This window comes from Tachysurus vachellii, chromosome 15 (genome assembly GCF_030014155.1).
Source record: "Tachysurus vachellii isolate PV-2020 chromosome 15, HZAU_Pvac_v1, whole genome shotgun sequence".
Taxonomy (NCBI): domain Eukaryota; kingdom Metazoa; phylum Chordata; class Actinopteri; order Siluriformes; family Bagridae; genus Tachysurus; species Tachysurus vachellii.
Genome location: NC_083474.1, coordinates 7,903,538 through 7,930,788, shown reverse-complemented (window position 1 = coordinate 7,930,788; position 27,251 = coordinate 7,903,538). Strand labels below are relative to the sequence as shown.

Here is a 27,251-nt window from a genome sequence, read left to right as displayed (position 1 = left end):
TGGCAGGGAGTTTTTCTCACTTCTGGCTTTGCGAACCTACGTTGGCATCGAATCCTGCTTTAAAATGATTTAAAAATGGCGCTAACGACTCTCTTTTGTCTTGTTGGTCACAGTAACCCCGCCCCAACCTCTGACACAAGCAGTTCTTAAGTCTAGACCAGCAATGTTTTGGTGCTACTTAAGAACCACTTTTCCTGGTTCAGAGTTGGTGCTTTGGGTGTCGAAAAAGAAAAAACTGAACCAGCACTCAAACCGACTTGGTGGAAAAGGGGCATTATTTCATCTTGTTTTCTGATGGAAGTCGTAGCTCAGTGGTTACAGTGTTGGACAAATGATTGATAGGTTGTGAGCTTGAATGCCAAAGTATTCTGTAATGCTGCTTTGTGACAATGTCAAAAAAGTGAATTAAGTTGAATTGAACTAAATTGAATTGAATGCAGTCCTTGGGGAGGGACGATGTGGAAACATGGAGCTTTTCATTCAGAAAATTTGAAAACTCTTATTATACTTGTGTAATCTAGATGAGATATTTTTCCTGTTGTATCTTGAACTGTTTCCTGGCTGGACAAATCCAACCTTAACCGTGTGTTAATCTCTGAGTTGAGCATTCCAACGGGTCACTAAGCTTAGAGCCTTAGATACCTTTCTGCACAAGCTGACTGCTTTCTAATTCTTCTCAAGGCTTTCCGGGAACCAGTTCACCTACAGAGGCACTACACTTGGTGCGTAACTCAGGTCTGTTTGGCAGAATTGTCAAATACGTTATCATGGGGCTGCCCTGTTCTACAAAGGTCCTTTACATTACTGAAACAGGTTCGGTAGCCTTCAGAGGGTTAGAAGTTCCGAGCACATTCAACGTCCCATTTCATTTGTACTTGTTTCTTGTCTTGCTATTCTGTCACCCTCCTCAAGGTTATCACTTATTGCTGGACCATAGCCTGATACCATACGGATGATATTTGAGGATAAAAGAGCAATAGGCTCCATGACTTTTTGAATCTGTGTGGAGTGTGAAGCAGGGCAGCAGTCGTTCCCCTGGTTGGATGAGCAGCTGCTGCCATGATACCGTTTATAACATATGCAGATTCAGTGTTACGATTAGGATCCTTTTCATCAGAGATCAACAGGAGATGCGCTCCACAGGCAAGCTGCAGAGCTAAGGTCTTATGCTTACTCACAGTAAATGAACCAGAATGCAATGAGTCCCTGACCTCTTTTACGAATTACAGTCTAAGCAGTACCATTCACTTTATAGTTTATATTAGTTACGTAGGGCCTTCTGTGTGGTGCACGGAACAAATCTGTCCCACGAGAAGTGATTACAAATACATTCAGATGAGGAAGGTTCTCACAGGAGCATGAACTGTTGTTGTTTTGGTCTTGTGACATCATAGCAGATTTGAAAGTTGTGCTTTTGGTTTGCAAGGATTCTTTAGTTCTACTGTTCTACTGTTTGATGCAAGCATAATATAACAAATCTTTGCTTTTCTAAGCACAGTTATAATAATCCCTATAATAAATCTATTATTCTCTTGAATGACTAATAACATCCTGAAAGCTATGCCTTCCTCTTGGCTCATTTATACTCAGATTAAATTACTCAAATGTGAACAAAACAAATCGGATAAGGAAAGGAATTCATCATTTTAATCGTGTGACTTCTCAGTATTTTTATTTTACATCTTTGTCAAAGCTTGCATGAGGTTGCAATGATAAGATTATGTCCATGTAATTCATTATGAAATAGATTCATTGCCTGCCAGTTTTTCCAGAGGTCTACTCATGAGCTCTTCAATTCCCAAACTGATTGAGCCTGAGGCTTGGTTAAATTTTACTACAGGCAAGGAGTTACAAACAGCAATGCATTAATTTTCATGAATCATCTTGTCATATCATTTAAAACTGAGGAATCAATACATTACTGCATAGGAAATTGAGAATTCAAATGAAAAATAAAGTCCTGTACAAATCCAAAAAGAACATAACACTAATGTCAGGTTTGTAAACTAGGTTGTGCCCTGATTAGTGATTCCTTACAAGAATGTCTTAGTGAGAGGCAAATAATATCAGATTAAATATTTCTTACCTAACCCTCCAGTGTCGTTTGTTTGTTTTCAGGATGCATATGAATTTCCATACACAGTGCAGATTTTCTATTTCTTCAGAACAAACATACTAGATGGAGGGCACGGTGGTTTAGTGGTTAGCACGTTCGCCTCACACCTCCAGGGTTGGGGGTTCGATTCCCGCCTCCGCCTTGTGTGTGTGGAGTTTGCATGTTCTCCCCGTGCCTCAGGGGTTTCCTCCGGGTACTCCGGTTTCCTCCCCGGTCCAAAGACATGCATGGTAGCTTGATTGGGATCTCTGGAAAAATTGTCCGTAGTGTGTGAGTGCGTGAGTGAATGAGAGTGTGTGTGTGTGCCCTGTGATGGGTTGGCACTCCATCCAGGGTGTATCCTGCCTTGATGCCCGATGACGCCTGAGATAGGCACAGGCTCCCCGTGACCCGAGGTAGTTCGGATAAGCGTTTGAATGGGTAATAAAGATAGTCCTGTGTAAATTTCTCACTTTACATTCAGGAAGATTGTTGATTTTGATTTTTGTTTATCTGTTATCTTGTTTATCTATTTTGTGTTTCCGTGTTCCTAGTGTTTGTAGCCTTTGCTATTTTTTCTAATAAACCCCATTTTAATGTTATGTCTGCTTTTGGCTCTTAATCTGCTCCTGTGAAGACCCCTCCGTTTCCTGACAGAATGACTCAGCCAGACATAGACCCGGCAGGATAACCATAAACCTGACATTTTACATTTGTGGAGCATCTACTTGATTACTCTTCCTGGCCTTTCGGGATTTTTTTTTCCTGGAATTCTGGGTTTCTTTGGTGGATTTCGCTCCTCACTTGTTCCTGTGGGGGATGGCACTTTACTTCCTGTTTTCCTGTGGAGGATGCTGCCTTACATCTTGCACATGGAAAATGTCACCAGCCTGCTCTGTTTTTTTTTGTTTTCCTTTGTGCCCTGCGACATCGTTCCGCACCTATTCCGCTTCACTTCCTGTTTTCCCGAGGAGGACGCCACCTCACTTTTTGAACGCAGGGGATGTTGCAGGCCTTGTATTCTTTTGCCTTTTTCTTGCTTTTGTGGTGGATGTGGCTCGGTACCGGGCTTTGGCACAGGGTGTTTTTTCCCCTCCCTCCCTCCCTCCCTTCCTTTCTTTGGATGTCCCTTGGCACTTCTGCTCGGCTGTGGATGTCGCTCGGCCCCTTTGCTTGGCTGTGGATGTCGCTCGGGCCCTCTGGCTACACTACCATGTTCCTCGCTCACCCCACCTGCCTCGCCCGTTTCCTTGCTTTCCCCACCTGCCTCGCCCTGTTCCTCATTCCTGTTCGTTCCTGATTTCACACTGGACTTTCAAGCTTGGTTCCGAGTTGGTTCTTGAGGAGGGAAGACTTTCAGGAATGGCTTGGACTATTCCCTGCCTAGACACTAAGGGGACATTCTGGCAGGTTTTTGGTTATCTGTGCCATGTGTCTTTGTGTTAGTTTTATGTATCACTGTCAGCAATGCGGGGATAAAAACAGACCCAAATGCAGGATAGCGTAAAAAATAAACAGGATTTATTAACTAAAAACACAGAACAGGAACACAGACTAGAGACAAGACAACATAAGAAGACATAAGACGACAAGGATTTGACTAAAGGCAACATGTTTGTTTATGTTCAGACACGTGAACACCGAACATAAACAAAAGCACGTGGCCAAAGTCCGGGCTGTATCCTGACAATCACATGTGTTTTCCCCTCCCGATCCTTAATCTGGTCCCACCACTGCACACCTGTCCCTCATGTCTTCCTAATTACATTTCCAATTTAATCCTGTGGACTTGCATCTGGTTTCTGGAGTCCTTGTCTTCGTTTATTGTTTTTGTTTTTGTAGTAATTCTGTCTCTGTTTCTGTTTTGGTTTCCATGATTTGTTTAGTTCCTGTTTTGTGATCTAAAGTTGTTTTTTCGTGTTTTGTGGTTCCTAGTGTTTGTAGCCGTTGTTATTATTCCTAATAAAGCAACTTTATATGTTATCCCCACTTTGGCTCTTAATCTGCTCCTGTAAAGACACCCCCTGTTTCCTGACACAATTTCATACAAGAGTGAAGGATCTCCAGACCATTGAGCTCCCTGAGCCTCTCTGTGTGCCTGAAAAGAAGAGCAAAGCACAGAGTGAATGGGGTTGTCTGTCATATCAGCTTATTTTTTCTTAATATGTATTGCCACTTTTTATGTCCAGTGTCCTAAACAGACTGTTCTCTTAGCCTGATACCAGTCTGTGGCCATTGAGAGTCTGATCCCATGCTACATCTTAGTCTCTGAGACCCAGATTATCATGACCTACATGGAAATATGCATTCTGTCCCCACACTTCCAATCTGTGAAAGAGGCATCATTAATTACATCAGCAAGGTCTTGAAAAGTCAAATAACTAAAAACTTTAAATATCTAAACAGATTCTACTCTTGTCTAGCTGCCCCTTTAGGAGTTATAAATGCGGCGGCTGCAAGAGCGATTTTACAGTAAATTAGAGCATGAAGAAGATGAGTGCATTTCAATATGCTTCCTCACGAACAACTAATCTTGATTCTGCATCTGATTCCTAAAATGTCACGTTTTGTTACTGACCCACTGAAGGGGAATTTACCCCATTAAATACTAATACATTACATTAAATAGGCATATATACAATACACATTTTTTTCACCATTGATTATTTGATTTCTATGTAATCACACGTGAAAGACTTGTGAAGGTGCGTGAAATTACACAATTGAACACGTGACACATTGACACGTGAAGACCACATCAGGTTCCACTCCAATCAGCAAAAATAGCAGAGTATAAATAGCCCTGAAACATAAATAGGTGATGTTTTTCCAATCTTAAGCTGTCCAGTTTTGTCCAGTTCTTCCCATATTAGTTCTAATCAGGGCTGATACAAGTGGACCCACTCATGTCTTCTGCTGTTCTGCTGGCAATTTTCCACTTCGAGCCTCCCTCATTAACAAAGGGTTCCCACCCACAGAACTTCCCTTCAGTAGACCTTTTCTGATTTTTACACTGTGTCTTGAGACTGTTGTGCATGCAAATCAACCAGCCTGTCTGGTGACAACAACAATGCCATGGTCAAAGTCACAGAAATCGGATTTTTATCCAAATTCTGAAGTCTGATGTGAACATTAATGGTAGCTCTTGCTCTGTATCTACATAATTGTTTCGTTTGACTATACAACTGGATTGTTGTCTCAATAAGCAGGATTACCTGTGATCCGATTAAAGTGTCATTTATGTCATTTTGAAGACCCCCTTTAAACAGAGCAACTTATGTTTATCTCATTCGTATAACTGAGCATTAAGGGCCTTGTTCAAGGGCCCAGCATTGGAAGATTGTTGGTTCTGGGATTCAAGCTCACAACCTTTCAATCAGTTGTCCAACACATCTTAAGTAGCACCAAAACATTGCTGGTCTAGACTTAAGAACCGCTTGCGTCAGGGGTTGGGGGCGGGGTTACTGTGACCAACAAGTTTTTAAAATCATTTTAAATCAAGATTCGCCGCGTTTGGATGCCAATGTAGGTCCACAAAGCAATGAGCATTAACAGTAAAGCAACATCCTCCATTGTTGATGTTGTGTTTGTGTTTGCTGCTGCTGCGCTAATGTTGCTGTATAATGTTGTATACAATGACGTAAGACCATGGAAAGGCAAACTGGGTGTTAGAAGGCTCGCTAGCAGAACCAAATTCGAAGCAGTGGTTCTGCTGGGGACATAATATACATATCTTATTACATTACCAACGTGAATAATAAGTTACTCTGCATAATATGATTCAGAGACAGTAAGGAGATGCTGCCTAATTTGGGGATACTGATAATGTTGTCTGTCTTTAAACTCCACCTCCTGAAAAACAGTAGTCTCTTATTTGCAAATATAAGTCATGTTTCTAAGGTACGTCAGGTCCTCCGGAATAAAAGGTAATTTTGAAATGTAAATTAAGTTTATAGCCGAAGGAGGCTGAAGTTATGATAAAAGGAAAGAACCCAAATATTTTTACTGCCCCTGTCAATGTTGTGCATTATTAATACCTGCATGACTATGGATAAGGAGTGCACTCTGCAAATAACGAGGGCAACAACTGAAAAACAATTTACTTATTAAAGTAGTGTTGCCTTGCATTTGATTGATAACCCACAATAAAGCAGGAATGCTAAGCTAGAGTCATGCAGGAAGTGTGTTGGCCCTAATTGGCATATGGTCAGCCCTAATTGGCATATGATCAGTCTGACAAAAAAGGCAGTTCTGCATACCTGGGCTCAACTCTGCACAGTTTTCCCAGTGTGATGGCAGCGTTCTTCTGAACGTCAACTCGCTTAGATTTTCCAGCTGCATGCCGCAGCAGGAGCATCACGCAATCTGTGCCCAAGAGACTGGTTGCGGCTCCCTGCACCGCCAGACAGTGTCCAAGACATAGAGCAGCATTCCCTACTAGTAACTCATCACTGCTGCCCAGGAGCTTCCTCATGGTCACCAGCCCTGAATAAACAGTCGTGGTTATAATGCACACAAACTTACTGTATGTTCTCTAAACTTTGCTATACTTTTTCAGCATATATTTTTTTTCTTCAAATAATTACAACATTATCTTTATTTTACTTTACTTAGCACCTCCTTTGGGCTCATTTTTGTTTAATAGTTGTACCCCACTCCAATATCATTTCTCTCTCCTTCAGTACTTACTCTTGTCAAGCCTCAGTAGTTCTTCACAGGCCTGCTGGCTGGAGGCAGTGCACACTGCCATAGCTTTAATTGAGTATCTTGAGCTTGTCTGCCCTTCAACCTGATAGAATGAAAAGAAGCACTTTTGTCTTTTCAGGAAACTTCTCCACATTTCACATTCATGGTGGTATCCCATTGTGGCACAAAACAAGAATAGTTAATGCTGTCCAAAGTTGGCTTGTGATTATTTCATATGCATAACTGTCAAAGGTGAGAGTTAATTCTGCACCTGAGAGTCAAGTTAACACCTTTCAAAAGTCTGCTTAGAGCTGTTGATTAAGATATTAGTTAGCTGAGATTAGGATGCTACCATTGCCTTAATAGTATGATGGTATGAGGGCCTAAAGATTAAGATGCAACCGGTCCCTTTTGCAAAAAATACCACCAGGGCCTTGTGATTTTGATTTTGATGTCTTAAACTTTGGGAGCCACCATTACCTTGAGATTAAGATGCTTCTGTAACTTGATTTTAGGATGACACCAGTACATTGATATTACAATGCACCAGTCCTTTGATCTTAATATGCCAGCATTGCCTTGAGATTAATATGCGTTATGATCATAATGCTACCTGTGCCTTGAAATTAGGATGCCATCAGTGCTTTTAGATTAGGATGACATCAAGTGCCATGATCTAATAATATCACCTGGGCATTGAGATAAGGATACTACATTTGCCTGCTGTTCTAAATAATTCCAGATTCAGGTCAGCTATTTTAGAAGTTTCTATGTGCTCTAATGTTGCATTATGCACAGAATTGGCCACTATGCACCTTACAGATCCTGGAATGTAGGCAAATCTATTAATAGATGCTATATACTGTACAATATTGGAATATGCTATATAAACATGATGTTACTGGCAGCTACGAGCCCAAAATGTAATACAGTATGTAATTAGTAGAAGTGACATTCATCTTTTGGACATATTTTGGACATTTTGTACAAGGTACAGAATGTCCGCATTTTAAGTGAAATTATTTATCGTATATGTATCGTCATAATAAACACAATGTATCGTCATAATAAACACAATGTAACTGAGATTTTAAGATCTGAGATTCTTTCATAACTGTCACATAACATATTGGCCTACAATGTTTATTTTTTGAAAATGATGATTCAAGTGAATTCCTGATACCTTGAGAATCTTGAGCAGTTTCTTTACTACACCTTGCTTCACAACTTCTTCAGTGGCAGCAGCTGATTTTGGGAGGATCACACTTAGCAATCCAGCTGCTCTCTAATGCGTGAAAAAAGGCAAAGAAAGAATGACATGTGATAGAGAATTCCTAATAAAAAAAAAAAAGCACCATCATTCTCAAATAGTTAAGACTGTTCCACAGAAGCCTAGCATGCTTGCAGGAGGATAACATAAATCTAGTCACAGTGCTGATTTATAATCTGAGCACTGAAAGGTTGCTACTGCAGGTAAACAATCGACTCCATTATTCAACATATGGGCAAGCATGGGTGGTGTTGTTTCACCATAATTGTACATTGTGGAACAGTTGCAGGGATGTGATCTGCAAGGAAAGCAAAACCATGGAGGTTGCATGTGGAGACTGATTTCCATACTGTACATATCCACCAGAAACAAGATTTGTCCCTGAGCTTATTCCTAGAGTTGCTTCAGGCATTATTATTAATGCATACTGACTTAAATTATCATGCTAAACAAATAGAAAACAGCAATATATTAAGAAAACTCATCTTTTTATCATAGACAGCCACATCTGAAATATACCCATTAAAATATATGAACAAAATAAACACTGCCGTTTTTTTGTAATGCTTCAAAATGACGGTAGAGTGCAATTGTCTAGAATGTAGACAAGGCATTGAAAGGGCATATGTGCAATATTACTATAATATTAGTGTAAGCCTTGGCTGGGGTCAGCACACATGAAGACAAGGTTACATTTTCAATCATGCCTCTGTCCAAGAGGAAACAAATTTCTTGGAACAGACCACTGACTTTATTGCTAAGAGAAGGTTCCAACATAGCAGCTGAAATTTATATCTCTGCAATAAGGTCATAATCATACAGTATAGGCACTTTTTCAGTTGTGTGGTGTCAATTCAGACAAAGACTGTATATAAAATAATGAGAGTAATGAAGTGCAGAATCTAAACAGTGAGAGTGACCTTAGTAGCTGGGGAAGAGCAAAAAACAGTAATTGAAAAAAATGTGCAAAACAACAGACGACCTGAAAACAAAGAAGCCGCCGTGACACAAACAAATACACAGCTAAGAATGAGCAGTGGTGTGAGAGCTAGGGAGTCTGCTACTGTGAAGCCTGGGGGGGAAATGCATATCCTACCGTGATGATGCCACCATCAGGATCACTGAGCAGAGCCACACATCTTTTACAGCCCACAACAGCATACTCCTGTGTGACAAACAGACCATCATACCTTTTTTTTTTTAACTCTCAATGCACTTTTCTGGACTTGATTAATGTAAAGTGATACTAAAGAGAGAAAAAGTACAAACAGTACATTCTGGATTTACAGTTTATAGTCTTTAATTACATTACTCCGTTTATCAAAAAGTTCAGATAGCCGTTTACTTGAATGACTGAAGCTTGATTAGAGGCTATGTTGATCATCAGACCAAGGAGAGGATAGAGAATACGTCTGTATTCACAGCTAGCACACCGCCCCTGAAGGAAAAAAACAACATTATTTCATCTTGACTTTGCTAGAAATTAAATGTGTGTCCTGTGAAGATGAGCAAACATCAAAAAGCATTGGAATGTTTTGCAGCTCACACATTGTAATATGAAAATGAGCTTAAACTCAGCTAAAATGAGCTAAAATCAAAATTCAAGCTGGGAAAACATTATATATTATTCAGTGATGTTCAAGGACAAACTTAGCTTCATCATATAAGATGATCAAATATACCATGGCAGAGAACGAGCTCTTCCAAAACTCTTCACGGCTCGCCAGCTTGTTAATAATGACTTCATCCGCAGACATGGCCCCGATCACAGAAATTAAGCACGGCAGAAAGCCTTGGCTGGATGCTGCAACATTATCCTACAGATGAAATAAATGCTCAGTATACAATTAATTTAAAGAGTAATGACTAAAAAAAAAAAAAAAAAACAGAAGAGATTTATTACCAGCAAATGCTCGAAAGGAGGTGCAAAAACCTTTGTAAAGCTCTCTCGAGACTGGATCCGAAACCTGCAAACAAAAACACACAACAAAATATTTACGCTATATTTCCGATAACTCTAGAGTGTCTTTATGTTATGCAAATTGAGCGTCAGGCTTGGAATATAAAGAATGTATTTTCCCACTCTGATCACTGATCCAAGTCGAGCCTGTAAATCCTGAATTACTGATTAGTGTGCCTTGTTACTGCAGGGAGAAAAATGAGGCTCTGTTGCTGAGATAATAGCAAGTCTTCTGAGTCTTTGCAGCAATTAATTCATCATGGATATTTTCACACGTTTGCTTGTAAAAGTGGCTCACAATGTATTTCAGTTAACTTATGTCTTGAGTCTTGATGTCTTGACCTGCATGCAATGAACAGTGCAATTGTTCCTGGTGGTCACTGCCATCTAGCACACTATCAACAACAATCTTGTCGTTAAATGTGTTTGCTGGGCTTGTAGAGAAGGGCAGGCTAAACGTGGCACTGAAAGAACATTTACTGCACCATGTCACATACCGTATCCAATGCTTGAAATTTCTAGAGGTGGCAATCCTTATCTAAAAGCTCACAGAGGCACTCAATCATTTGTCCTTCACAGTGTGACACCAGATGACCTAAAGCTCTGGATCTGGCCATGAGTATGGAATTTGCCCGTGACAACTAATCATGGCAAAAGACAGCTAAAACCACAAGTTTGATCAATCCACCACTACTCTGATGAGAGGTCAAATGCATTGTGAGGAAAAAAAAAATCTTTCAGAGAGCTGACTGGTGAAATACTGAGCTCTGATAGATTGCTTTGTTTCATACTGGTTCATTTGGAATTCTCAAAAGACCTTAGCTATTCATTTGACTGCATTTGAATAGGTCTTGGTTTAAACGGCTTCACTATGATGCATGGGTGCATAATGGGTTCCATGAAGGATTTCATGAAGAAGCTGCTCCTCTTTTGCCATCAGGTTGATAGATTCTAGTGAGATGCACAGAGGGCAAGTGGCTGTGGGGTGGAAGTAAATATATCGATGGGGCATTACTTATTTTCTCCAGCCAAGTTCTCCAGAATACCGAGGGCCCTGGTTCTTGATTTGCCGCCTTTGCATATGCAGTCCATCAGGATCTCTGCCATTCTTCAGGAAAAAGAGGGAAAGAAATACTTTTGAATACTCTGATCTGACTGGCCTAAAAATATATATTTGTTTTCTATAACAGTATGGGACAGACCGTAGTGTTGAATATAATTCAAATCACAGTTTTTTTGCACTTATTAATGCACCTTTTCAAATACATTATCATTTCTATATTTATAACATTCACAGACATTATGTTCAATGATAAATGGTAAAAAGGTTCATGTGTCTTTCATTAACAAATGACGAAAATGATAAAAAGCTGGAATAGAAGGAATAAGACACTTCAAGCTGCATTATTGAAAAATAATAAACCTCGGGGCATCACACCACAGGATTAGTCTATTATAATACATTATATCTATTATGACTGCTATAACTAAATACTATACAACAGCTAGTTCCAGTTCATTATTCTGATTGGCATAGTGGTATTCCAACAGTTCTTATATTTACTATAACCGCAGTGAGATGTTTCAGCGTCTGTATCACTCAGAGTCATCTAAGTTCACCACATAAGTTTCAACTGCCCAGTTTACCAGTTGCCCAGTCAAGTTAGTGACATCATCAGCAGACATGGTAAATGATATAGTTACAACTCATTCAAGGAGACTTATATGGCAGATGCTTATTGTAATCCAAGTCCAATAAAATAGAAAGAAATAAATATTTAATAAAATAAAAATAGAGGGATATAAAGGTGATATTGCTTTATGATATACAGTACTGTGCAAACGTTTTAGGCAAATGTGAAAAAATGCTGTAAACAAAGAATGCTTTCAGAAATATACATAATGAGTGTTTATTTCTGTCAATTTACAAAATGCAAAGTGAGCAAACAAAAGAAAAATATAAATCAAATCAATATTTGGTGTTACTATCTTTTGCCTTCAAACCAGCATGAAGCGATGGCACGACCCCCACAGAGCCCTGATCTCAACATCATTGAGATTGTGTCTGGGATTACATGAAGAGACAGAAGGATGTAAGAAAGTCTTCATCCACAGAAGATCTGTGGTTAGCTCTAAGATGTTTGGAACAACCTACCAGCCGAGTTCCTTCAAAAAACGTGTGCAAGTGTACCTAGAAGAATTGCTGCTGTTTTGAAGGCAAAGGGGGGGTCACACCAAATATTCATTTGATTTAGATTTCTCTTTTGTTCATTCACTGCATTTTGTTCATTTATGAAAATAAATGTTTAACACTTCCATTTTTGAAAGCATTCTTTGTTTACAGCATTTTTTCACACCTGCATAAAACTTTTGCACAGATCTGTAAATGCTGATATTTAACAAAGAACCATTCCACAACATTGATCAGAACTAAAGTAGTGTTAGTGACATCATCAGCAGACATGGCAAATGATACGTCTTCAGGAATACACTGTACTTCTTACACAAAACATAAAAACTCTTCAGATGAAGTCGAAAAATCAAGAAGGGACAGCAATTTTTCAGTAAGGAGCTTCGTACAAATCAAACCAGACAGGCTAATATTTAAGATAACCACATGATTGTGAGTGCAAGATTGCTTTTATATTATAGACCTATAAACAATTAATTACTATCGAGCAAGTGACATTTTCAGACACAATGCGAATAGAATGAAACTGAATAATGTTGTATAAGAACAGGAAACCGTTTACCTGATCAAATTGAGGTTTTCAATTACCAAGCGTCTTCCGTGCTGGGTCTGACAGTACATGTAAACTAGCGTAAAACATTCCTGCTGGATTGCTAATGTAGCTGAGGTTAACAACAGGACAAGCTGTTCTCTTGTGCTGAGACACTGCAGTAACAGCTGTTGATTTTCCTCTGTAAGTGACAAGATTGTTAGACAAGAGTCAGTGATCTGAGAACATTTCTATCCAGAACAGAGCTATTTTAGAGCTCTTTTCTGGCAACATTATGAACCAGACTGTGAGAGACAACCAGTTATAGGCGAGCAAACAAGTGAATGCTTCAGCACAAGTTTATTATTCGCGTAGAGAATGCCAATGAATGTTCCCCATTTGAAAAGCTAGGATAATAAAGTGAAGAAATATGTCTTTAGAAGTGTTATCTATCCAGGCAGCTGAAGTCTCATCATCAGTGCCTGCTCTTACGCTTCCCACTCTATTGCACTCAATATAAGCAGTAGTGATTTAAGCCCTGTGATTCTGCTTTGAACTAAATGTCAAGCTGTGGCACTTGGTTGGGCTTCCCCAAGTGCACAACTGGGTGCAGTCTCCTTGAAATGAAAGAACCAAGGCTGCTAATCAATAAAACCAAATGACTGAGCATGTGCATAGTGACACAGCGGTAATTCACTAATTCTGTATGGCCTATAGGTCACATATATTTTAAAAAAAAAAAAAGTAGCTATGCGCTACGCCCAATGCCGCTGCAAAGTGATGGAAGGAACTAATACTAAACAGAAAGGAAACTTAATGCAAATATATATATTTAAAAAATGGTTTGTTTCAACTGAAATAAATATGACGTGTAATTTGAAGTTTGTGACAAACCAACACTTCTCTCACTTTTTATCCCTTTCTTCAAATCTTTGTTTACATCTTGGACAAATTGTGGTGAAAATTCGGGTTTGCTCCCTCTACAACTCTGTACTACAATTATATTCTGAAATGAACAACTGAAAAGGTAAATGTTAAAAAATACTATTTACCATTTCCACTGCAAACCTTTTTCCATAATCTGAGGACAGCGACACACAGATCCATGCTGTGCAGCTCTTTAGAAGTCTGCGTAAGACAGCTGAAAAGAGGCAGAGATGGATAAAACGACGGGATTATAAAGCACTTATCCGTGCTTAACATTTGCTGCATATCATGTTGCTGAATTACAGCAAAACCTTTTATAAAACATTAAAAAAAAGGTTGTTTACATCGACTTAGTTAGAAATTAGTTCCCAACACACCAGCTGATAAAGAGAGCTGGCTAAGACATCTAAAGCTGTAATAAATTAAGGGCTGGTTTGCACAATATGCAGTTCAATATGCATATGGGAAAATACTTTCTCTAGGAATTAGAAAGAAAACTTTTCAAAATGATCAGAAGCCTTTTTTTGAAAAACTTACCTCTGTATATCCTTATTGCCAGTGATGACACTAAAGCCATTGTTTAATCGGAATAAAGTCTGCCCGGTATCTAAAAAGGATAAAAATGGTGTCATTGTAATCAAAACAAATGCAGCGAAAGCTACGTATCAATGCAGAGCCACCCTGGCAAGCTTCAGAAACAAAATCCGTTATAGTCAAGGGCAAAAGAGACAAAGACAGAGAGAGAAATAAACAAAAACTCATTAGGAGTCAGGGACAGTTCTCTTATCTGGCCAAAAGCAGTATACCTTCTTCAGAAAGAAATTAGCTCACAAAGGCCCCGCTCAGGTATCTTTCTTGTCCAGAGTGCTGGGATCTTTTCATTTTAGAAAGCTTTCACGGCTGCGTGGTTTGTAGGAATGAATTTGGGACATGGCCTTCATTCTGCTTGCACTGATAACAAGCATCCCAGAAAATAGTTTTGAAACACCTCTCTAGCAGTAAAGAATTCACAACTCTTGATTTAATTTAGACACGTTTTTTTTTTTCAATTGTTATGAACCTAGCCCTTTGCTAGAAAAAATTTGTAATATGAAATGATTTCTTTTTAAGCCACATTACTGAAATCAAATCTGCACTAAAGAGCAGAACAAACTAAAGAATAAAGAATATATCTGGCTACCTCTTTTTACTTCATTTTTGGCTTAGCCATGTTCTTAAAGAGATCAGAGGCTGCCTCTGTAACCAACGACGTAGATAAATCTTATCACAAAGTGTTAATGAAGCGAATAGGGGAATCATTGTGACACCTACATCTATACTCCTCTCCCTATTGACCACAAAGCAGAACAAATATTGTCTTGGCTGGTGAGACAATGTCAAATCTGTGTACAACTCTGTACAAATAAAGATGAAGCATCTACTGAGTGAGAGATAGGTTGTGAAATAAACTAAAGAGGATGACCTCAGCATTTTGTGCACTCACTGTCTTTAACAGCTTGTGTAAGAAGCTCCAATCCACCACAGTAATATAGGTTGTGCTCACTGGGCCTGTCCAGCTTTGTCAGCAAGTCAAGAATGGCCCTGGCTTCTTTTTTTCCATCGTTCAACTCCCTGAGTGCTGTTTCTTCCTGAAGGGCCTTTTTCTCTTCCAAATCCACTTGTGTCAGATAATCTATAGTGGAAGCAGAAACAGATGACCGTCATTCATGTCACCCATGAAGTAATACTCCTTATTAGGGTTTGTGTTAAAAGAATAATAGCATCATATTGGCACCTGTGTACATGTGATTATCAATAACAAGAATTTCCACACCATTCCTTTCTGTGAAAAGTAAACCTTTAGAATCGATGTCTAATAACAGTTGTTGAAGTGTGTCAATAAAGCATTACACTCAGCAATAAAGGACTATGGATCAGGCAGAGGTCATAGAAGGTACAATAAATAGTTAATGTCCCAACAAGATTTTTAGGCTGTCAGAGTCAATCAAAATTAAATTTATACCTTCGGCTTGGTTGCTTTGTTTTAGTAGGTCATAAACAGAAAAGGCAACGATAAACACTCGGCCTAACGTGCATAAATCTTACTGGTCTTTCCTGCTTCAGCTCTGTTCCTTGGCCAAATTTATCAGTGCATGCCTTAAAAAAAATGCTGCTCACAAACCAAAATACATGATGTGTTCAGCTCCCTTCCTGTACCTGAGACAATTCAGGGTCGACTCACATTCTCACTGCAATTAAATTCCGCTAGGAGTGTTTTAGAACCAGGACAAGAACGGTCTCGGAGCAGGTGGATTTCAGGGAAAACACGTGGATTCAAATAAATTAAATGCTGCATGTGTAAATGCTGTTAGATGTTCATACCTGAGTTTTCAGTAAACATGTTTTTAAGGGAAATACGTACAACATACATACAATAATGGTACAATTCTTACACCTTCTCTAATCCATCTGGCCTATATTTAACACATATAAGCCTATATTTATCGATTTAAATAAAACTGGCCTGAAGACCTCCTACACTAATGACTGTTCTGTTGAATTATTTTTAAACATGAAAATGACAACAAATCTCAATTCTGTTAACAGCGACTATATCTGTAGTGGTTTAGCCTGACCTACAAAAAGCGGTGTACCCTACTCGTTGCAAATTACAGTTGATCCTTTCAAATGTCAAGTGGCAATATTCTAAGTATGCATGAATAAGACTGATATAACACTGATAGTGAAGCTGTTACAGACACATTTCCATGTAATTATTTCCCAAACTGTGTACAGTCAAGTAAAGAAAATAAAGTGGGGGTCAGGGGTGGATGTAGGAAGAGAAAGACATATAAGGAAGAGCATGATGTCATGTTGTCATGGCAGCACAACAGGGTGGCTTAACTGAAACAAAGAAAAGTTAGATGTAGGAAACTTAAATGTCACAGTATATAATTACACATCCGCTACTTGAAGGGACGTCTAAAACGTACCTTTCACAAGGGTTTCACGTTCCGGCACAATATCCAATATCTTTTTATAACACAGCCTAGACTGAATGAAATATAGGGATAATATAGAGAGAAGATTATTCATCAGAAAGAAAGAAAAATAGTCAAAACTTTAAACATGTAGTGAAGTAAAGATTCCAAGTAGAAAGCTGTTCTTACCTCGGTAAAATTTTTCAGTCCTAGATGTGCTCTGCCCATGTGGACATATGCCTTAATACACTTATCACTGCACTGTGTTAGAAAATAGAATATAAGCACTGTTTAGATATCCAATCGATTCAAAAATTCATTTATTTGCAAAAGCGGCATATAAAATACCAGCGCTATCTATAGTATCTATTCATCGCATTTGTAGCAATTGAATTGAAATGCGAGTTCATTGCATTTGTAGCAATTCTATGATTACTAGAATTTCATTTACATTTTGAAACACATTTATAACGGAGGTCTATGTGCAAGGCTGTGTTATATTCCATCAATACATATTTAAATTTAGACATTTACATATTTATCAAATGTGACTAAGTTATAAAGGTCTGATTCTGAGACGGTGTGTAATTTAAGCATAATTTATCAGCGCATAGGCATCAATCAACAGTCAAAAATCAACACGGGTTAAGCACTATGTGGAAACTTCTTCAGTGTTTTCATCAGAAAGGCTTCCAGGTGTACATTAATTTCTAATTCGAAAAACTATTTGTGACTTTTTATTTTTTTCAAATAATGCATTAACACTACGATCATAAACATTTACTTTTAATACTTTAAGATCTGGTGCATTCAGGCCATTTTTTCTTAGCTCATAAAAACAAGGCACAACTTCAACCCAGTGACCTAAAGCTGTGCAACCGTCCAAACAGGACAGGATAATAGGAGGAGTCGCTGAGCTGACACTATGATGAATGAGAGGGCACCTCTGGCACACCTTTGCTCACAGCTACCTTTGCTTACCTTCAGGGCCCATTCACAGTCACTTATAGCCTCCTTATACTTCTTCAGCTTGATCAGGGCCTGTAAGATGAGGATCCACAAAAAAATAAAAGTTAGCAATATACCATTACTGCGCTTTTAATCATACGGTACACGCAATTCAGCTGTTTGTACCACATAATGCTTTACATAAAGAATGGCATTGAGTACCTGAGCTCTGTTTGTATAAAGGGCTGGCATATCACGAAGCTTTTCTAAACCTTCTGTGTACATCTTGCAAGCCAATTCATAGTCTTCCATGGCAAATGCTTTGTTTCCTTTTTCCTTAAAGGCTGGGGATTAGATAGAGTGAAAAAAAGGTGATGACAGTGTACAGAAATGCAGTTGTATAGCACTGGTATGAAGTCAAAATTCAAATTTCTCACACAAATACACTCAAGTACATATGTACGCATGCCAACACACACACACACACACACACACACACACACACCATTTGCTTCCTTCTCTTTCACTTGTCTCCTCTTTCTTCTCTTCTCTGCATCCTTTTCTAAAGCTTTCATAAAATTCTCTAAAAAGTCACAGACATAAAAATGAACAAACAAGTCAACAAATATTTTTAAACAACAGCCTGTATAGTCTGTCTGTGTCTCTAATTATAATTATTCATCATCTGGGAACAATATTAAGCAATCATGGCATGCAAGCTGATTAAAAAAAGCAGGTGAAAGAGTAACACAGACCGCACAATAAACCTACCTGGACTTTCACTGGGCATATGAGTTGCATTCTAGAAAATAAAAAGACTGTTCAGATACCACAGACAACTGTTATTAATATATGGTACTAATATAAGACTCTGAGTATGTGCTTTTTAACCTTCTATATTATGTTAATAAATTATAGTATTGAATATGTGCAATATCTGCACTATGCCACTTTATGACTGCATACAGTACATTGTTTACCATCATTTTTGCACCATGTCTAAGTAGGGCAGGGGTGTGGAAGCCTAGTGGTTAAGGCGTCAGACTACTGACCAGAAGGTCATGAGTTCAAATCCCAGCTCCAACAAGCTGCCACTTCTGGGCCCCTGAGAAAGGCCCAATAACCCTCAATTGCTCAGTTGTATAAATTGAAATAAAATGTAAGTCACTCTGGATAAGGGTGTCTGCTAAATGCCAGAAATGTAGATGTAAGTAACTGTAGCATAAACATTTCATTGTATATAGAAGTTTAAAGCACACTTAAAAGAATGTCAGATTAATATAAAAGTATGTTTACGTCACCAATTGAAAATCATGGACAGATCTGCTACAGTTTATATTTGCTTGCATGTATGATTAGGTAAAGAATGGTTTATTTACCCCTTGTCTACCAACACACAAGGGACTGGTATTAATAACTGTCCTGTTGATACGATTTTTGCTCGTTTTTCCTTCTTCCAGTGAGGCAACCAAGCAATCTGCCTTTTCCACAGCTTTCTCCTGAGTGACCACATCACCTGAGTTCAGCTCCTTCACCAGCTCACCTGAATAAATGATACACTCAAAAACAACTCAGGTTTTTTGCTCTATTTTTATAACAAGCATGAGCATCTACAATAAGCCTAAAGGTTAGCGTGTATGTTAGCTTGCTTACAAAGTTAGCTTTAATCAGCTACAGTTATTATCTATCGTGTTGTCTCAGATGTAAAAAAAAAAATAAAAAAAATTAAAAAAAAAAAAAAGAAAGGAAGAAAGAAAGAAAGAACACGCACTTATACGGTCCACGTTCGTCAAGAACTTTTCCAAGTCCTGACTTTCACACGAGTCCATACTTTTAATTTAGCTATCGGTCAACAAAACAGTGAAGCTGCGCGTCCTCGCAGAAGACTTGTAACCATAGCAACAACGGAAATGACGTGGGGTCTTCCGCTACATACAAGCGTTCGGTAGTTGCACACTACAGAGAGAGGGATATTGTTTGGCTACTTCTAAATCTGTATTTAATTACAAATAAAATAAAGGAAGTCTCATTTAAACTTATTCATAGGATCTACCCAACAAAACATTTTCTTGTGAAATTTAAAAGCGATATAGACACAAATTGTACATTGTGTAATAACAGCTTAGAAACTGTGGTTCACTTGTTTTGGTTCTGCCCACTTGTAAAGCCCTTTTGGGAAAATTCATTCATTCATTCATTCATTCATCTTCTACCGCTTATCCGAACTTCCTCGGGTCACGGGGAGCCTGTGCCTATCTCAGGCGTCATCGGGCATCAAGGCAGGATACACCCTGGACGGAGTGCCAACCCATGGCAGGGCACACACACACTCTCATTCACTCACGCAATCACACACTAGGGACAATTTTCCAGAGATGCCAATCAACCTACCATGCATGTCTTTGGACCGGGGGAGGAAACCGGAGTACCCGGAGGAAACCCCCGAGGCACGGGGAGAACATGCAAACTCCACACACACAAGGTGGAGGCGGGAATCGAACCCCGACCCTGGAGGTGTGAGGCGAACGTGCTAACCACTAAGCCACCGTGCCCCCTTTTGGGAAAATGTTTGTGATTTTATTGTTAAGAATATTGATGTTAATTTTGCTTTATTTTGGAAAAATGTACTTTTTGGTGTTTTGAAGACTCAAAGAGACAACCATACTATCAATAGTATTTACATAATAAATCTGATCCTTTTGTTAGCAAAATTTTACATTCACAAATGTAAATTTTCTGGGGGGAAAAAAACCCTGTTTCATATCATTTAAAAAAGAAATGGAACTTTATGTTGATTCTATAAGACTGTCTCTAAAGCAAAAGGCACTGAAAACTTTGAAGATCTGTACTATATTTAATATTTTGTTGTAAATTTCCCCTAGCATACTTTGTATCTGTGTTGTTATTGTCTAGTTTGTTAATTGATGTCTGTTGTTAATTCAATAAAAATAAAAAATAAAAACTACAGAGAGAGAGCGAGAGAGAGAGAGAGAGAGAGAATAAGCATTTCTTCTTTCGGCTTTTCCCTTCAGGGGTCGCCACAGCGAATCATCTCTCTCCACCGATCCCTATCTTCTGCATCCTCAACACTTGCACACACTAGCTTCATATCCTCATTAATTATAAATAAATAATTTGAACTTTACTATGGAATCTGAAAACTAATTAACATGCTAAGTTGCTAAGTATCAAGGCACAAATACGTATTACTTATTAAAAATATATATATTTATAAAATAATAAAAATGTTTAATCAAGTCAATAAAGTCCATAAAAACAATTAAAACAATACATCACTAATCCTTTTTTTTAAAAAAAAAAAAAAAAAGCAAATGGCATTGTACATATGATGTTTTTGAAAAAGATTTGTAGTATGTGCCATTACTGTAAAGAATATCATCAACCCTAGGTTAGTTCACTTATCACACCCAGCACTGCACCACAATCCTTTTGATCCTCTAGCACAGTTCGACTGATCCCACCATCTCTCAGGGTACAAGGAACATACGCATCAACACTTCAATCTGTTCTGGCCCATGGTGGAATAAACCTACCCTAAATGTGCAAACAGCTTAGTCACTGGCTGTCTTTCACTAATGTCTAAAGACTTACCTCTATCTGAAGTGCTCAGATTATCCATTCAAATAAAAGGATTCTCATAATTTTAGGTATAGGCAATCTCTCATGTCCTGATATTTTACATTTTTTTATATTATCTTTAAATGATGTATGCACTGATGAGAGCATCGTGTAGGTTATTCTAGGAGCTATAAAATTACATCTTAATCAGCAGTAGCTTGCCTGGCAACAAACTGTGGTGAACACTGACACTTTCGATCGCTCTAGTTGGCATTAAGCATCAGTGTCGGGATATAATGGCTGGACACACCCGTTTATCATTGTGGAAGTTACAGTAAGAGGAGATTCAGAAATGGGTTAAAATAGGGAACGAATAAATGATTAAACATGTGCTGACACTGATAAAAGAGGAAACATGAGAAAGTGAAAAAGAAAAAACAAACATACATAATAAAAGGAAATGATTTTATTCATTGTTGCATAATTAGATGATTTTCCTCATCAGAACTTGGTTCTGAGTTATAAGAGAGAGCATTTTGGTAGAATTATGTGGTGGGCTAGTACTATGTTTCAAGATGAGCAGATGATGTGTAACATGATGGAGAAAGATATCATAGAAACTTTGCAGACATTATCAAATCATTTTCCATTGAGTGAAGGACAGTTTGTTCCAGTGAGTCAGATATACTGTAGGTAGATAGATAGACTGAGAAAAAAACTTTTAGAAAACGCATATTATGGTATTAGTATTGTGTATCACAGCATTAATGTTGCACATAATTTGCCTCACAAGCCCAAAATGGCCTTCACTCAGTGAATATGCTTAGATAAAAGTGTGCATAGTTTCAAACCATTATATAACCCTCCATTATGTTGAAATTCTATGCATAGTATAGTGTAGGCATCCATTTGTGACCAATATTGCATCATTTGTCTTGGGAATGACAAATACAAATCCTGCACATTGGCCAGAGGGATTTTGAGCCATTCCTCTTGCATTGCTCATACTAGAGTTTTTCATTTTTTCGTTGTTTAACTCTCTCCTCCAAAACACCCCAAAGTGGTATAATAATAATATTCAGATCTGGTGACTGTGCAGGGAGATGTTCATCAAACCACTCTGTCACCAGTCTCAGTGTGTGTATTAATGTATGCCCATGGACCTCCAGAATGTTTTGGTTATCTTTGGCAGTGACACACCAAACTTGGATACACGGTGGACCTAATGAGTGCCATGATATTTTAGCCCAAACCATCACTGATCCAAGCCTGATCCAATCAGATTGCAATACATTAGTACATTGTCCACAGCTGTCACTGCTAGAAACTGACGTTTGAAGTGACACAAGCAGATTTTTGGGTAAAACACGAGAGTTAAATGTACACATTGAATTCATGAGTTGGTCAGCTGTGGTTTTACTGTACGTTTTTTGGAAATAATACAGGTTAGTACCCGGACATCCCTTTCAGGCAGCTTCCTTTTTCCAGTTACTCCCTTTGGATGTGGGTTGTTGTTTATGGTGGAATGCCGATGTTACCCTCGATACAGTGGTTCTCAATACACCACAAGACTTGCTCTCCTGGTCACAGATGTGCCAGCAAGATGTTCACCAACAATTTTGGTTCGCTTTTGAACTCTGATATGTCTACCATTATGTTGTGTGGATAGCAAGTCAATGTCATAGAATGTCTTAATCATCATTTTCGTGAAAAGAAAAAGAAATCCACTTAAAGGCTTGCTCAGCAATCAGAACTTAAGTGTTTTGTAGGGAGTGATGTGACAAACAGAATCACATCACATTTATCAGACATTTTTCCAGGACATGATTCAAATCATGCAACAAATTGCCAAAAATATCCCAGCATCGCATTAAAAAACTGCTACAAGTAATAAACTGAAAAGGGACCATTTTCCCATTTTAAACAAGTTTACCATTTTAGACTTAGAGTACAACATTTTAACATTCACAGTTTGTATATTGCATATAAAATGTGTTGAGATCATGTGATATGCAGGAGGGTAATGTAGTCCAGTGCTGACCTCAACTATGATAAATGATAGCATTCTACCATCAAGAATAAACATGTAACATGGTCCAGAGCTTATGGAAAGCAAAATCTCAAATCGTTTTTTTTTGTTTAGTATTCTACTAATATTTCAGAAAAAGCTAGGCAAAAGTGCATATGTCAGTAGCTTTTTGTGAATCATGTATTTACAGCCTTGTGGAGCCCTGATCTCAGAAACATGATCAATAGCAATACAGGAATGAATGATGAAGAGATTTATTTGATTCATTATGCTGTACCTTTGGGAAAACTGACTGACGTTAAATAAAAAAAATAAATAAATAAAAAGTATTTTTTCAGCAGGATAAAGGCCACCGAAACACACTGAAAACATCATTAAAACTTTCTAAGAGTAGAAAGCTGACAGGATTTACAGAATTTAATCAGCTGCCTCAGACCTCCAACATCAGCAGATCAGAATCTTTGGCACACATGGTAGGTAATAGCACCTTTAAAAGTTCCTCATAATGCTGTTAAGCAATTTAGTATATAGCACTGCTCTAGTGGTGCATTTAAAATGAGGAGTACCTGTAAAAATAACTAGAGAGGTATCATGTGAAATTCATTATGAAAAAACTGTCATGTTGGCTTGCAAGCCTGAAGATAGCTTGAAGAAAGAAAGAAAGAAAGAAAGAAAGAAAGAAAGCATGCCAGACAAAAGAGAAAGACAGACACTGCTAGAAAGATAAATGACAAACAGATAGTGTTATTAGTAGTAGGAAAAAGGAAGTGAGGGAGTAGAGTAGAAGAATGTAGATTGTAGAATGATTGATGGAGTAAAAAGTGTTAATTGTGGAATGTGAGATAGATAGATAGATAGATAGATAGATAGATAGATAGATAGATAGATAGATAGATAGATAGATAGATAGATAGATAGATAGATAGATAGATAGATTATTTATATATTTCGCTCTAAACTATTTCTAGCCCTTTCAAGCATCTACATGTTGTGAGCTTTGGATTCCTGAAGGCTGTGAGCTTTGGCTTCCTAAAGATTGTGATCTTTGGCTTCCTGAAAATCTTTGCTTCAATATTCTGTGCTCTGTCATTGAATAATGCCAGACCTAGTTGAATAAATAATTGATCTTTTCATGTGGAGAAGCATCTGATGGTACACTTGACAGGCATCAAGTCAAAAGCATTTTCGATAACAGACATGTCAAATGCCCATCACCATAATCACAGAGGTATAATGTGTCCAGTGTGACATTGAACACATGAGAGAAATTTTAAAATGCACTCACATCATTCTGCAGACGCTGTTTGGCTTTTAGAGTGACTGAAAAATGCTGTTGCCAGAAATTGAGTCATCGGTGACTTAGCCAGTGCTCTTATCAGTGTCCTAACTCAATATATTCATTCACGACCTAGGGAGCTGATCCGCCCTCCATTCACAAACCAACCCTCGACCAAGCCCATTTCTTCCACACACTTGAAATGAATTTACTTCCAAAAGCAAAAACACTGTAAGAAATTGAAAGTCTTAAGTATTTAGATCAGCTACAGAACATTAAATATCTTACAACAGTTAATCCACTACGGCTCTGACAGTTGAACCTGCAAGACAAATCATACGTTTATATTAACGCACTCGCTTACTCCGTTATTTTTAAGCCTGAGCATAGTTGGACCCTTGAGCGCAGCCCTTAATCCCTTCTACAGCAGGGGCTCTGTATCATGACAGACCTTATGCTCTGACCCCATTTTCCTAACAAGCTGGGATATGTGAAGAAAAGATCAGTACACTGTTACATTTGCAAACCCTAACAAATTTAATTTATTATTAAATAAATAAAATTAGTAAGCTGTTACTATAGAAACATTCATATATTAAACAAGTGCATTCATACTGTATAAACCTCTGATTTGTTTTGCAGCTAGAACCCTCAGAGCTTTCATTATAGGAACTTAATTATTGTTTGTTGAGCAATAAGAACAGAATTAGAGTTATCTATCACACCCACTTTTAAACCCTTAAAGCACCTTTGCTTCATCAGCACCATACTTTATGTCTCATATGGTTGGTAAAATGTAGGCGAATAATCATCATTAGTTTGCTATTAGTGTTCTATCATCATTAGTTTTGTTTTCTAATGTACTAATGCTTCTAATGACTCAGGTGAGCTTTTCGTACTTGAACTAGTTCCACACTATGTCATTGTAAACGCTGAGTAAACGGAATTCTGGGTTGTTTGTCTTACGTTTCAAACTGCTCATGGTTTACCCAGGGTTAACAATTAATTCACAAGTGTTCACAATTACACACTGTACATAATTTCACACTGTACATTCATAAACCCTGGATTAACCTTCTTATTTACATTTTTGCACCAATACAAGTGCTTTAAATTACGGCTTGTAATTTTTTTTTATTTTTTTATTGAGAATTGGAGATAATTTTTATTGTAAACGTCTCTAAGTCGCTGAGAATTGTAATGTCATTTTTTAATTACAAGTCTGCCATTCTGCACCCAAGCAGCAAGCATTGTTATTTTTCAGCTTTTTTCCGCCTCAGAGAGATTTCCATTCAAGGAAGAAATGACAACTATATGTGGTTTTTGAGGACAACAATCTCCTAATCAATACACAATTGTCGGACTGTATATGGCTAAAGATTTATAATCGCACTCTCTAGTGTCACCCAAATGAGGATGAGGTTCCCTTTTGAGTCTGGTTCCTCTTACTGTTTCTTCCTTTTCCATCTAAGGGAGTTTTTCCTTGCCACAGTTACCTCAGTCACCTCAGACTTGCTCATTAGGGATAAATACAAACACGTTTAAACATATCTAATATTAATCTTTGTATAATGTTAAACTTTGTTTCTTGTGTTCTGTAAAGCTGCTTTGAGACAATGTCCATATTTGCAATGCTATACAAATAAAATTGAATTGAATTGAAATATTTTTATGGTCTTCTTAAGTTTGCAGTGTAGTTGGCCAGTCGCACATTGGTATTCAGCGTCCGCTAATTTTTCAGTCAGTTTTTTAATTCTCAGTTATTTCCGACTGCCATCCAGTTTGTCTTGCAGAGACTTTTCTGGCAATAACTGTAAAAAACAAAAAAAACCTCAAATGAATGTGTTTTCTGTCAACATTTGACATCATTTTTTACTTTTCTCTCAAACTTTTCTCTGTGACTGTACAAATCATGTGTTATGACGCACATGCTGTTCAATTTCCGACTGAGTGTCTGTTGCTACGCATCTAGTTATAACGTTGTAATATGGCATCTTATCACACTGTATGTGTTTGTACAGTGTATGCAATGAACTGGAGGAAATTCTCTGAAAATAACTTACAGTACATTTTATGAAACTGAAGTGAAATTAGGATCTTATAATATTCACTCATTAAAAACATAAAAACATTACAGGACCAGATTGGATTATTTTCTTTCCTGCATAGTCATTTTAAGCTCCACATATCCCGGGAGCAAGAATCTATTTTCTCCACCTTGGAGAACCATAACCATGTGAGCCTTGAAAAATTCAGTCATAAAACCTGTCCACAGTGACAGTTAGAACCATAAATAAAGACAGGTTTATTGAAAAAATGGTAAATCAAGCTTTCCAGGTCTGCCCTAAGAAAACTTTGTGGCATCAACAAGTCTCCACAGAGCTGAACCACTCTCCACGGTCATCCTAGCACTTCTACGTCTGTGAATAACACTCTTTTGGTCTAGCTACCAATATCAATCTCTCTCTCTCTCTCTCTCTCTCTCTCTCTCTCTCTCTCTCTCTCTCTCTCTATCTATCTATCTATCTGTCTATCTATCTTCTTCTTGTAAACACTAAAACACTTTCCATATATCCACATGTATCAGTCTGTCTCCATTTATCTTTCCACCATTCTATCTATCTATCTATCTATCTATCTATCTATCTATCTATCTATCTATCTATCTATCTATCTATCTATTTTACATTCCACAATTAACACTTTTTACTCCATCAATCATTCTACAATCTACATTCGTCTATTCTCTCCATTTTTCTTTTTATCAGTCTACCTGTATCACTCCCTCACTTCCTTTTTCC

General features: G+C 38.0%; 2 protein-coding genes across 3 annotated transcripts in view; one reads left to right on the top strand and one right to left on the bottom strand.

Annotated features, from left to right (window-relative positions):
* The window catches only part of zgc:162608 (uncharacterized protein LOC100037332 homolog), a 131,203-nt gene that overhangs the window by 74,334 nt on the left and 29,618 nt on the right, over positions 1-27,251 (top strand). The window lies entirely within an intron of this gene.
* ttc12 (tetratricopeptide repeat domain 12) lies at positions 3,474-19,439 on the bottom strand. 2 transcript variants are annotated; one of them, XM_060888206.1, is made up of 21 exons: positions 19,338-19,439; positions 18,946-19,109; positions 18,338-18,368; positions 18,072-18,149; positions 17,789-17,910; positions 17,600-17,659; positions 16,808-16,879; positions 16,631-16,691; positions 15,142-15,330; positions 14,196-14,265; positions 13,784-13,872; positions 12,765-12,933; positions 11,027-11,119; positions 9,955-10,018; positions 9,734-9,868; positions 9,397-9,489; positions 9,148-9,216; positions 7,965-8,066; positions 6,785-6,884; positions 6,355-6,580; positions 3,474-4,193 (listed from the first exon to the last, which is right to left on the bottom strand). In XM_060888206.1, the coding sequence occupies exons 1-21, from the start codon at positions 19,393-19,395 to the stop codon at positions 4,094-4,096; spliced, it is 2,145 nt and encodes a 714-aa protein (XP_060744189.1). In that variant the 5' UTR covers positions 19,396-19,439; the 3' UTR covers positions 3,474-4,093. The 2 variants fall into 2 exon arrangements, with proteins under 2 accessions (XP_060744189.1, XP_060744190.1); XM_060888207.1 differs by lacking the exon at positions 11,027-11,119.